General features: G+C 40.9%; 1 protein-coding gene across 1 annotated transcript; it reads left to right on the top strand.

Annotated features, from left to right (window-relative positions):
• Positions 1-1815: 1815 nt before the first annotated feature.
• Positions 1816-4852, top strand: LOC137255498 (glycoprotein-N-acetylgalactosamine 3-beta-galactosyltransferase 1-like). Its single transcript, XM_067792934.1, has 3 exons — positions 1816-2086; positions 3261-3916; positions 4718-4852. Exons 1-3 carry the CDS (start codon positions 1816-1818, stop codon positions 4850-4852), a joined length of 1062 nt encoding a protein of 353 aa, XP_067649035.1.
• Positions 4853-13970: the final 9118 nt, after the last annotated feature.

Here is a 13970-nt window from a genome sequence, read left to right as displayed (position 1 = left end):
AAATTACATGTGTCCATACTGTTTCAGTCAAGAGACTTACTGGTAAACGCATATAAGATGATCCATGATCTGACAAATGACCCCAAGTTGCATACTTGGGAACGCCCCACAGAACGATCCACTTGAAACATGAGGGAGACAGGTTGTCTGATAAATATCGAGAAGTTCATTTTCCCCGTGCGTTTCACACATGAATTGTTTTAGCACACTCGATTTGGGAACAGGTACAATCCCAACGAATTGAATCAACACAATATACTGAGCAAATATGTTTATTTCTTTATTACACGCAAGTATTGCAAATGCTTGGAAACAATTATGTCTTTATGTTCCATTAAAAGTTTACGGTTTGACTGCGTATTTCGCCACAGCTTCTTGTATCGTTCTCGACAAGCTGCTCATCCGTAAGGTTTTGTCGTTACATATACCAACACAATGAACCGCCATTTTTATTGTCTCAGTTTTTCTCTCCATCTATATTTAGAGCACTTGGTGAGGGCACTCGTCGAGATACCATTTGTTCGAGAATTTGATCTGAAGATTTATCATGTCTCCGAGTTCTTCGTTTTCGTGTGCTATTTAACTCGAGTAGATGATAAATCTCCATATCAAACTCGCGAACACATCGTAACTTATCATGTGTCATGTGCACGTGTTTCCGGGTGTCAGGTTTTCGTTCCACTTCGATTACACCGGTCAGAGCAGCAGTCAACAGTTCCACCAGTTGAACCAGTGCAAGACGCTATTGAGGCTGTTTCTCATTACAGTTTTATCAACCTACTGTATACAACACTGATGTACGTAATCCTCAAAATATATGTGTGTATTAGGGTAAAAACATAGTTTTTTTCTGGTGTATTGAGGAATCCGCGACTGAAAACTTCATAAATGAGTGAATGAGAAAATTTCAGGGCGAAATAGTAGTGACAATGTGATGTAATATGTGCTAATGAGTCAATGAAATTATATCCGATCGATTCTGGCAGTACAGAAATGAGAGATTAGGATCTGAGTGAATGAGTGACGTATTCACATGTGAATGAGTGGTCAAGCTCAGTAACTTTGATTAATACCTGTCATCGTACAATTCTGAACATGGATCGGTCGGTAGGGAAAACAATTATTAGCATCAGTTGTGGATACACAACTCTATTCCACTCTCCCCTAAGCCCACCCCATCATGTATAGAGAACATACGACACAGAGAATCAATGGGTGGCATAAAGTAAATTTATTCTGTGTGTATCTTGTGACATATGCCAAAATATTTCTGTCGAAACATAATATTAGCCTACCAACATTTACCTAAAGACTTGCTCTCCAATGGCAGTTAAATACATTTAATGGTGCATTCAGATATGATAAGCCAGACAACAGTTTGGCTCTAGCGGTTCAGTGAACATCTGTTACTTGTTGAGACGCACCTGCCAGGAAAATGTCTACAGATTGCATCCACGCTTGTCCATACGGATACGCTACACGGACGGAAAGTTCGAAACGCTTGTCTTCATAGCAAAACACTGCGGACGGTAGTCAAGAAATACATGCAGGTGAATAATTTTGCTGAAATCTAGCAATCATTCATAAATATATCATCTCTTTACAAATGACCACAGGACTGATATATTTTTGTCCCTTTCAGCATCTTTAAGCGATCGGTTATTAAGTGTGAGAAAGGTGTTGCACACCTGAAAGTCTCTATCCACATTGCGGTTAAAAATCAGGTTTCAAACACTTCATCATTTCAGCATACTGGAGAGCAAACAAGTTACAGAGGGAGTTACATGGATGGAAAACCAACGGAATAAATGAAATATGGCTACATTCCTTCCGGAGAAAAAAACAGCTACTGTCGTGTTAAGTTTAACTGTCGGGTTTTCATTGGTGTCCATTTGTGTTGTGCTATTTAAAACGGAACATTCCGACTTTCACTTTGTCTCGTCTATTGTGAACACTATTAAATCACAAGCTGTCCATGCAAAAGAGATGAGTCAACCGAAAAACCACCTACACGAAGAATTTCAGAAGTTGGTGGGACAATACTTGTCTGGAAATATCAGATTTGAGGATTTGCATCTCCATAAAGGTTAGTTCCCATCTGAGACTATAGTTATGTATAATTACATCGTAATCTTTGAGAAGATTTGCTTTAACATCACTGTGAACACAATTTCAGGTACATCGGTGTGTGCCATCACTTAGCATGTAATAAAACCGTGAAATAACGTCGGTTAGGTATCTTTATTACTGTCCGTTTGAAATTCATGAAGATGGTGATATAGCAATTATCTGATCAGAGACAACGATCAGCGGATCCTCTAAGTCAAAGGGATGCTACTTTGTGCAGAGAACACTTTTACCAATGTACCATCTTTCTGTATGTTACATGTGTGTAAGGAAGACGCGTCTTGAGTCACTTTCGGGTTACTTTTACCTGGTGTCCCACCTGGACACGAAGCGGTATTCATAAAGGTGGGTCTCACAAAGTAACACAGTGTCAGCGTGGTTTAACGTTGCTTTGAATCAGATGTCGACAATGTCATGGCGTCAGAGACGGTCAAGGTTATTATGAAATCATAGTGACGAGCTGACTGACATATCTAGAAACATAACTGGGATGTCAATATACATATGATACCAAAACAGAGAAAAGATATTTAAAAACTCTGTTTGTTTAATCAATGTTCATCTACATGAGGTTTGTTATTTACTTAAGGCATAATTACCGATAGTGTTATTGTAATTTGAAATATTTCATTCGTTTACTCGTTAGTAATTGCGTTAAATGAGTGTGTTTTGTTTTCTGCTGGCTGTTATACAAGCCGGTTTAACAATACATTGATCATTACCTTTACGTACCTATCAATTCATGGTTTTATACATTGAAAGGTAACAAGTAACTCAATTCCACCGTTACGTTAATCACTGTAAGCTTCGTTCAAGAGTCAATGTGGCGACGGTGAGACAAAAGGTTAGTAGCTCCTGTGGCGGTTGTTTCAACTTCTGTAAGTGTAAGCAAATCAGGTGCAATCAAACCTATTTCATCAGAAATTACAGTCAGTTGCGTTTATCACTCACTCACTCACTCACTCACACACACACCCTACCAACCAACCAACTACGCAACCAATTAACGACTTACTCAACCACTCCCTAAACAACTCATTCAACCAGCCACTCAACCACTCCCTCAAGCACTGTTACTGTTTGAAATTGTTTATCGAAATAGCTCAAAGACAATTCCCGTTTTATTTGAATAGATAACGATGCCATGTCGAAGTCACCATATCAAAAGGAGCGAGTACTCTGCTGGATTATGACGTCACCAAAAAACCTGGATGTTAAAGCACGTGTGGTTCGTGACACGTGGAGTAGGCGCTGCAACAAAGTCCTCTTCATGAGCTCGGTGACAGATCCAAAGTTCCCTACAATCGGATTAAACGTGTCAGAGGGCCGGAAGCATCTGACAGCCAAAACGATGCAAGCTTTCCGCTACATCTACGAAAACCACTTTGATGATGCTGACTGGTTCATGAAAGCTGACGATGACACATATGTTATCTTGGAAAATCTCCGTTACTTTCTGACGTCCCAGAACAAATCCGAACCTGTATTTTTGGGCCATCATTTAAAGCTCAAACAAGGGTTCAACAGCGGAGGAGCGGGATATGTGCTAAGTAAGGAGGCGTTGAGGAGATATGGTGAGAAGGGACACGATCCCAAACTGTGCAGGCGTGATGGTAGTGGCGAAGATGTAGCGTTCGGCAGATGTATGGAGAACCTGGGGGTGAGAACAGTCAACGCAACGGACGCTCTTGGGAGGAGCAGGTTCCACTGTTTTCGGCCTGAGACATACCTGGCGGGCAAATACCCAAAATGGTTTTACAAGTACGATGCAAATGGTGCTGCTAAGAAGGTAAGCCAAGCACAAACTGTTATATTTATCTCAGGACATCTGTATTTATCTCATCATAATCAGAGATTTTACTTTGGCACTCTGTCAAATACTCTTTAGCAGTTGGTCAGGTAAATCATGCAGTCAGCATTGGCAATGGAAACCTACATGATCCTGCTTTGAAGCGGCCAAAACACATCAATTACATACAGCTCAGTTTTCTACACAGGGAAGGAAAGTAAAGAGTCATGCTCAGAGATTAATCATAACATACTGGTTACACAAAACCAAATATTGTCTCACTGACTTCTACAATAACTGTACATTGTGTTATAAACGTAACTAAGTCATATTCATGTATTACATGTGCATGTGTGCTTAGTCTGGTCTTAAAGCAGAAATGAAAAACCGATCAGCTCAGCTAGCTGAACAAAACAACCGCAAATAATTTTGCAACGTAATTTGTAAGGTATTTCACAACATCTGCGTAAGTCAGCATGTTAAAAACGACCGTGTTAAACAATAACAACTACAGTCAGTTTTAATTACTGGATGGGTGTACATTTTAATAGCAAAAGCATCTTACATACAATCATTCAGGGTCAGTCCAATGGTTCAGTGTGTCAGGTGATTCATTGTATTGGAAGCTAGACTACTGACTGCAGAATGTTTGGAAACTTATTGAAAATGTACGTACTGTATGCATACACTGCTTCTCAGCAGTACAATAATGAATTCTAGACTTTTAGGTAGAATGAAAGTCAACATGTAAGTATTCATTAGCTTAGTAATTCAAAAGATCTCACAAATGATGTATTTCAGGGAATAGACAGCATCTCCGACTACGCCATATCCTTCCACTACGTGCCCCCACAGAAAATGTACGATCTGGAGTTTTACATCTACCACTTACGACCGTATGGCATTGTGTCCGGCACTCAGGAACTCAGGAAATGAGAAAGTGAAACCACGAGATTGGGAAACAACTGCATAAGTGAAGTGACACCGAGGATGTCTTTCGTGTGATGTCTTGTTCGACAGAACGTTCTACTGATTTCTAGTATATTAAGACTATTGATCACATATATGAATGTTAAGATGATCTAACAAAGCCTCTATGGAACTATTAAACTGTCAATGGGAAGCCTGTTCCATGTGTTGTGCCTGTCGCGCATGGCAGAACAAGAAGTTTCTAAGTGTTGCTCATGATCTACTGCAGGGAACGGCCTCTCTGTACGTGGGTGACATTATCTGACAACTGTAACTTCTACCATCGTCCTAACATGATACACTTTGATAGTTCACACTGCAATATCGGTCTTCGCAAGGCGCATTTTAGGTATTATAGGACAGTTCATGATTTCCATCCACATCACTTTAAAGAAGGATAAGACTACACGGATCAGTGTGGGTTCTCGTGCTGATATGAACACGCGCCGAAACTGGATCCAGTTGTAATGTGCATACAATATAAGCTGTTCACTGGTCATGAGGGGGCAGAGGTTGATATACCCTTGATGTTTGTTTATGTTCCTTCAACTCGTCGGCCCAGAAGGAGTAGTGAACAACGTATTTATCTTACCGAACATCTCAATGTTAAGCTTGAACTGTTTGAGGCATGGGTAAAGGGATTTGAACCTTGCATCTTTCTGTTTTTCCCCGAAGGTATTGTCGCAGTAAAACCGCCACGGTGTAATTCTCCTTCTTAATATTCACAGGGACTACATTTGAACGCTTTGTCAAAATTTACTAATTGGATTGCGAGGCAAATTTTTTCGTAGCCGTCGTTAGATTTTGCAGATGACACAAGAAAAAGAAATTTAGAGTTATCTCACATACATCGATTTGCATTTGCAAAACATCGGTAATTTCCGTGCATAGTGCGTGCTTCAGTGTTATTCAAGATAAAGAAGTACTAACACGAAGTAGCCAATGAGTTGCCATTGGCAGCGGGGTACATTGAAATGCACCTCGCTTGTAAGTGGGGTACATTGAAAATAATAGAAGAGCGCATAACCAATCAGAAAATGCCGTTGATGAGTGTGGTAAGATAAATAGTATTATCCTTCCTAAGTGCGTCAGCCTTTAAATGCATCCAAAAGAAGTCAAATGCATTATCATATTTAGATCAAACTCACTCACTCACTCATATTTCCTTAAAGAGCAAGTATTGGGTAATGAGTGTAGGTGTGAGACTATAAGAGAGGGTTCTTCACTGTCACTACTGACACTGAAGATACAGTATTCCCTGTGAGTCGAATGCCGGCGTCTCGAATAATATGCATAACACGAAGTACCTGTCGGTCTAGACCATTCCCTGTTATATTTGTCAGCATTCATCTCATAAATGCTCACGATGACTCGAGAAGGAAAGCTGGTCCTGTGATTTGATTGTCAAACAAAAGTAATCCTGTATACATTAGTAATTAGCATTGGTGCCAGGCAGCCCGTCAACAGGATTCTTTGGATCATGTTACCAAATTGCGGCACACGTTAATTTTGTAGTTTTCGAACGATGTTAAATGTTTAAACTGTTTCTAAAATTGCTTTGCTTTTATTTTCATCACAAAAAGATATTTCTGAGCCATTAGTGTTCTTACGTTTTTGATGTTGCAAGATACTAATCTGAAACTTCAGGATGTTTAGTTGAGATTTTTAATTTAAACTTCTTAACTAAAAATGGATTTTGATTTTCCACCATACAGGAGAAACGAAAGAAAGAGAAAAAACAGTGCTCCTGAAAGGATTCCGTATAAAAGGTATCCGTACAATCATACTTTCCCTTTTCTAATCTCAGGCTGTAAATGGGTCTACTCTAAAGACGTTTAAAAGCATAACTTTTCATGACGCCTGAATATGTTCAAGGACGCACCATGGACGGACCTCTGAGGCATAGCCACAAGTATTAACATATTCGTTTGAGTAAACTTCACCATTACGGCGGACAACTATTTCAATACACCTGAGAAAGGAGACTAAATGCAGAACTACACTTGCGTGACTTACACCTGTGTTCTTCTTATCACAGTGTTGATAAGGATACTATTCTTCACTGGAAAACAATCGGTTATTTACACGAAACCACCACATTGGTGGGATTTACGCTTCAAAACACATAACAGAAAACAAATGCAAATTCCCTAAGTGTTAACCAATGAAAATACAATTGTGTGGAAGGGAGCGGATGAATCTGTCGAGCGCGTAAATACGTTTTGTAAAACAAGATTATTCGTGTTAAATTAAAGAATGCATATATGAATAATAAACCTGAAAATGTGTCAATTATTTATTGATATTTTTCTATGCGACATGATAGCAGAGTGTTGACATAAATCCTATTTTCCTTGTAAATTGTGTGTGCTGCGCTATGTTCAATCGGCCATGACACTGCATTGCTTGTGCCGCTCAATGAATCGAGAAACGTCGCGATTTTAGCCTTCCCAGCCATGAGTGAGTCATTGAAGTTAGGTTTTACGCCCCCTCAGCGATCATTCCAGCTATATGGTATGTAAATAAACGGGTCTGGACCAGACAATCCAGTGATCAACAGCATGAGCAAATGGGATACGATGACACGTGTCAGCCCTGTCAGCGAGCCTGACCAGTAACCACCCGATCTTGCTAGTCGCCTCTTATGACATTGTAGTCGCCTTTTGTGGCAAGAATGGGTTGTTAAAGACCTATTCTTCCATTTTTCTTCTCGTAATGAATGAGTGAGTTTAGTTTTTCGCCGCTTGTAGCAATATTCCAGCAATATCACGGCGGGGGACACCAGAAAATGGGCTTCACACATTGTACCCATGTGGGGAATCGAACCCGGGTCGTCGGCGTGACGTGCGAACGCTTTAACCACTAGGCTACCCCACCGCCCCCTTCTCGTGATGATCACATATAGGTAAGTTTTAGCTCCCGCCTAAATGTATAAACAATGGGATATGGAAAATTAATGACACAGAGATGTGTTTGCTGCAGATATTATATCCGATTTCCATTACGCATGACCTCTGTGCAATACATGAAGTTGGCAGTGCAACTCTCACTCGCTCATTAACATAGCGAATGACTGTAGGTATGGCGATAGGGTAGATAATGAATTATACTGAGGAAAACAAATAAGGGAACACCACTTCATGGCAGTGTTCCTTTATTTAGTCTCAGATTTCCGCCCACAGTAAATGAATTCCTTAATTTGTTCCTCTGAGTATATACGCATTATATTCTGACAAGCCTCTGGACAGATTGACTCTCAGATAATGAAGAACATCTGTTACACACGGCATCTAATCTTGGGTAGGACTGTTATAACGCATGTATCCCGGACTTGAACAGAGAGGTCAAAATAAGTTCCTTGTTAATTCAGACATTTTGAAATGTGTTCGTATAGAATTAGCCAAGCGATCACCATGACGATCAAAATCAGTAACCTAATGTAAAATAGTTTTGGAATATATGCATAATTATGATTAATTTTATTTTTTAAAATCTTATACCAAACAGCGGAGTGAGTTTTGTTTGTGCCAAATTTAGCAATATTGCAGCAATATCACGGCGGAGGACACCAGACACAGGCTTCACACACAGTACCCATGTGGAGAATCGAACCCTGGTCTTCGGCGGGACGAGCGAACGCTTTGTCCACTAGGCTACCCCACCGCCCCCTACATGGCAGAAATCAGTCCGACATATTAAAGACGTGTTTACTGACATCTACATGGCTAGTTAACTGTATCCTGTACTCTGTATGTTACAGACATTACTACATGACTGTCTGTTAGATACCATTGACCTGACAACGAGCTGTTTTAGATGGTATGTAACAAACCGACAGCGACAGACACGAATTCTATTACATGTATATGTTTCTTTATCACCATAAACCCGAACCACTTGAGAATCGAATATATTCAGGTTTCATATCTTGTCGTAGTGGCGTAGTAATACAAACCGCGACGTTTTTGCCTGAGTGACCTCCCTTGCCTTCCCTATCACTACTCACCCCAGAAGTGACACGCCGCACATTAAGCAACATCTGTGCTTCATCAAGTGAATAACCAAGGTGCAAGCTAGATAGAATCAAAGGGATTAATGAAACACTCTGAAACGTCGATGCCCCAACGTAGACTTAGATTACTTGCGGGTCAGACGCGTTTGTAAACGCTTGAGATATTTGCTGGTGTCGCCGAGAGACGAGAGATGAGAGAGAGAGATGAGAGATGAAAGAGAGATGAGAGAGGAATGAGAGAGATGAGAGAGGGATGAGACAGAGATGAGAGAGATATGAGAGAGGAATGAGAGAGAGATGAGAGGGAGAGAGATGAGAGAGGGATGAGAGCGAGATGAGGGAGAGACGAGAGAGGGATGAGAGAGAGAGATGAGAGCGAGATGAGAGAGGGATGAGAGAGGAATGAGATAGAGATGAGAGAGGGATGAGATAGAGATGAGAGGGAGATGAGAGAGGTGAGAGAGGGATGAGAGAAATTAGAGAGGGGTGAGAGAGATGAGATAGGGGTGAGAGAGAGATGAGAGAGATGAGAGAGAGAGATAAGAGAGAGATGGCGATACTATATCGCAGTGGTTAAAGCAGGTCGCACGTCACGTCGAAAGCCCGCATTTAATTGTTTGTTTTTGTTTTGTTTTGTTTTGGTTTTGGTTTTGGGTGTTTTTTTTAGGGGTGAGGTGTTTCTTAGTTATCCTGCATAGCGGTGTACGATACAATCGCGAAATTTACAAGAAGTTAATCTGAGAAGGTGTGAAGATGTTTGGCGCCGATTTTAGCAATATTCCAGCATTATGCCAGCGGGAGTTTCACACACTGTGCAGCGTGATGAGGGATCAACACGCTTTAACTACGCTACCCTGTTTGGCTCGAAAAATAGGGAGAGTAAACTTCAAATGAATTTCAATCAGGTAAGTAGTCCGTCTTCACCATTGGGACATCACCATTCCACGTTTCTCAAGTGGGTTTCTTACGAACGAGTGTAAAAGAAACTGTTTTCCTGCTCTGTATTATATTTGCTCATTCAACAACCCGGGTCTTCGACGTGACGAGCGAATCTTTTAATCACTAGACATCCCCGCCGCTCCCTGCACAGCTTAAAATGAAACAAATGTATAACATGCTGCAGCACTGGAATGGGCTCTGTCTGCGTAATACTCTATATGAGAGTATTGTGCGCTCTTCATTTACAAAGAATGGTTCGTTTGTTTGTTTGCTGTGTAACGGCAATTTCCCAGCTGTATTGCGTCCGTCTGTAAACAACATGGACCAGACAATTCACTGATTGACGTCATGGACATCCACCTAGGATACTATGACATGATGTAGCATCAACCTTATTCTCCAAACGTTCGTAGCCCTAAGAATTCGTAACTTGGTCGTAGCCAATATCATAAGAATGGGCTTCCGAAGTTCGTAAGGTTACGAACGTTTCGAGAATAGCCTCGCTGGTGAACGAGCCTGACCATCCGATCCCGTTAGTCTCCTCTTTCAAAAGGATTGGGAATCGTGAAGATCCGGGTCTTCAGTTACCTTGTTTGTAATGGGCGACTAAGGTGGTCCCACTACAAAAAGCTAGAAATACAAAATGCTGTTTTAGAAAGTAGTCAAACGTTTATTTGGGAGTACGCTGTCTAAGAAAATACATATGCTAGTACTTTAGCTGGGTTGAATCCAACCCTCACTCTCAGTGTCAGGCACATAATCAACAGTAACAAACGTTTTATATCAGTTTGTGTTGAACGTATTTTTGCCATTTACAAAATAACAGAAGCGGTCGTAAAATCTTTAGATCTTACCGTTTCGCAAGAATGGTTTGGTGGGTTGAAGTGGTTCCCTGACAAATGCAAGCATACATTTATCTTCAGCGTCTGATGTTCGGTCGGCACACCATAGACCCGTGTTCGATTCATGGTTACATTTCTGGTGTCTCCGCTTGAATATCGTAAAGGCGTAAAACCACACTCACTCATAAGATGGAGAACAAAACTCACAGCTGGATGAGGTGGAGTGTGTTTTCAAGAATTTTAACAAGTGAGTGAGTGACTTTAGTTTTATGCCGCGTTCAGCAATATTCCAGCTATGCAGCAGCAGTCTGTAAATATAACTGAGTCTGAGACAACATAATTGAGACAAGAACATGATGTGAAACGATAATGCGATGGACGTTCTCTTTATAGGGTGAGGTATTTGGAGGAGGACACACATAGAATTTTGCACCTGTGCTGCAGGTACCAAGTGTTGAATGCTGCAGCAATAGAGAGCATTACATATACCGTTGTACTATGTAACATAACTTTTACTGCCCTTTTCTTGCTTTGGCTGGAGCACTCAATAATCTCGTATGTACAAATCTGTGAATTACTTCGGTTAACGCAGCTTTCAAGAATGATTCTACTTTAAATTTTAATATGTCCTCTAATTATGTTTAGTCATACTGTACCATAATTCCGATGGTAAAAATAGCATCAGCAATATACTGGAAAGTTTGGAACACAGCCCCAGACATAGCCACGAGGCGCCATGGGTGGATATCGGGCCTTCCCAGAAACGGTGTTGTCGTGTAAGGGAGTTAACTCTGCCGAGCTTCTTTTCATTGCCGGAAAGGGCTTTTCAGAGAGAGAGAGTGAACCTGTGAGGTTGTAACAAAATACCAGCAATATCAAGGTAGGGGACACCAGAAATCGGCTTCACATATTTTACCCATCCTTCTCAGCCTGGCAAAGAGACACATTCCTTCCCTGAATAACCCTTAGCCCACCTTTTCCATCCCTGTCCGACATCCATCCTTCTCTGCCAACTCCTAAACACACCATTGTCGACACTCATCCTTCTCAGCTCACTCCTAAACAAACCCTTTCCCACCCTTGTCCCACACCCATCTATCTCTGCCAACTCCTAAACACACTACTGTCTGACACCCATCCTTCCCTGCTCACCCCTAAAATACACCCTTTCCCACTATTGTCCGACACCCATCCTGCTCTCTCCATTCCTAAACACACCCTTTCCCACCTTTGTCCGACACCCATCATTCTCTGCTCACCCCTAAACCCCACCCTTTTCCAAACCTCTCCGACACCCATCCTGCTCTGCTCACTCATACACACACCCTTTCCCAACCTGATCCGAAACTCATCCTTACCTCCCCATTCATAAATCACACTTTCCCACCCTTCCCTGTTCACCATGAACCAAGTTTTATTTCAAGATCCAAACCCTATCCTTTCAGTCAATCCTTTCTCTCTCTCTTGGCCGAATCTCCATCGTTCCCTGCTCAACCTTTCTCTCTCTCTACCTCAACTTTACCCCTCTCGTCCCGAAACAGACACCCTTTCCTTCCCAGGACTGAACCCCTCTATCCTATCCTCACCCTCCCCTCCCCAAACCTTACTCACCCCTCCCAACACGCCCATCCGCTTGGCTAAACAGCGGTGAATGGGATAGTATTACTTACCCGAGGTGAATAGACACAGAGATTATTCGCCCAGTAATTCATTCAAGCCATTATATCTAATTGCAGAGAGTAGGGAGAACCTGCAACAACGTGTTTTATTCGAGGTGACTGTCCCGCTGGTAGTCACCGTGCCATCTGTCCACATGTAAGGTGGCGCGCTACTGCGCGAGCGAAATCGCGCTCAAAGTATCGCAGATGGCGTGATGGTTCCTCTTTTGTTTGTCCCGATTGCCTCCGACGTGCATTAGAGCCGACTGGTATTGTGATGTACATATAACACCGCACGTACGAGAGGAGGCCACATCAATTTCATAAGGTCGCGTCGAAAGATAGTGCTAACCTGGCAAATACGAAGGATCGAAGTTTCTTGTGCGATCTTTTAATCAAATCTCGCATCTGGCGAGAAACAGCACCTAATTACCGCTCAACACACGACAATCTCATACAAGAACCGTTATAATCATATTTGCCACGGAAATAGTTACATCTTGTATTGTGTTATCTCATAACCGACTCTCGGCTGTGACAGTTATTTTTGCGTTGTATTATTTCAAAAGTAATTCTTTGTTGCCATTTTTTTATAAATAGTCAACAATTCACGCGGTGAGTGAAGTCTATGACAAATGAATTGGTACGTTTTGTACTGGTAAGACAGAATGTTGCTTTTCGTTTAGCTAAATACGAAGTGGTAGTGGCGAAAATACTTTTATGATTGTTTTTCATCTTTGTATTTAAACTTTCATTTAAAAAAATACAAACACTTGTTTTGTTTTATCTATTTGTATTTCTAATATTTTGATGTTTTAAAAGTAAAGTCACTTTTTACATATAATACACAACTGCTGATAGATATCATGAACATACTCAGAGTGATTAAACACTCAGATTAGAACGGTAGGGTTCGATAACATACAATATTTTCATTCTTCATAAAATAAAAATAATTCTTTAAAAAAACAACAATCCATCTTCAATAACTGTTATGAAACTGTTGTAAGGAAATGTTATGAAGGTGAGCTGTCTGCTGTGTTAAAATGTCGAGTTTCTGTGGAAAAGAGCAAAGATCCACAAACTGCGACATTCGTCCCTATCTCTCACATTAATAAAACTTATTTGCCAAAAAGATTCTTTTAATTGCCCGTAACTCAAAGTTCATTGCCATTTACATTTTCTCAGTCACCTGGCAATTGCAGACAAAGGCTTTTGAAGTACTTGACTGATATTAACAGTGACAGCCAAATATCCAGAGACGAGTCTCCTTTAAAGTACATGGGGATAAATAGATTCGCAGTTGTGTCCTTACCATATATGATCTCACCTGAAATACCAGTATCTGTTCGGTGTATGAGTGAGGAGCTGATTAAAATCAATGAGGAAACGTGGAAGAAAATCAGTTCTATAACATATCAGTAAGATTTTCATTATCAGATTAAAGCCATTTTTGAGAAAATGTGTAAATGAAAGAATTGAACTTGTATATGTTTGTTAAACAGGTTCTGCAGAATACTTAATTATTGAACGATATTGTATCCTGTAACCAACAAAGAAAGCCTCAGTTATTGCATGTTGTTTGACGCCGCAATGAAATACATTAAGGTGGCACAGATCTTGTTATTACACAT

The sequence above is a fragment of the Haliotis asinina genome, chromosome 11, assembly GCF_037392515.1.
Source record: "Haliotis asinina isolate JCU_RB_2024 chromosome 11, JCU_Hal_asi_v2, whole genome shotgun sequence".
Classification (NCBI taxonomy): domain Eukaryota; kingdom Metazoa; phylum Mollusca; class Gastropoda; order Lepetellida; family Haliotidae; genus Haliotis; species Haliotis asinina.
The sequence above is the reverse complement of the archived record's forward strand: the minus strand, read 5'-3'. Positions and strand labels throughout refer to the sequence as shown.

What these genes read in the sequence shown, in the direction of transcription:
- LOC137255498 (XM_067792934.1), top strand. Translation starts at nt 1,816, where the DNA reads ATGGCTACATTCCTTCCGGAGAAAAAAACAGCTACTGTCGTGTTAAGT. An exon ending in GGATTTGCATCTCCATAAAG is followed by an intron (nt 2,087 to 3,260) that starts GTTAGTTCCCAT and finishes TTATTTGAATAG; the next exon opens with ATAACGATGCCATGTCGAAG. An exon ending in CAAATGGTGCTGCTAAGAAG is followed by an intron (nt 3,917 to 4,717) that starts GTAAGCCAAGCA and finishes GATGTATTTCAG; the next exon opens with GGAATAGACAGCATCTCCGA.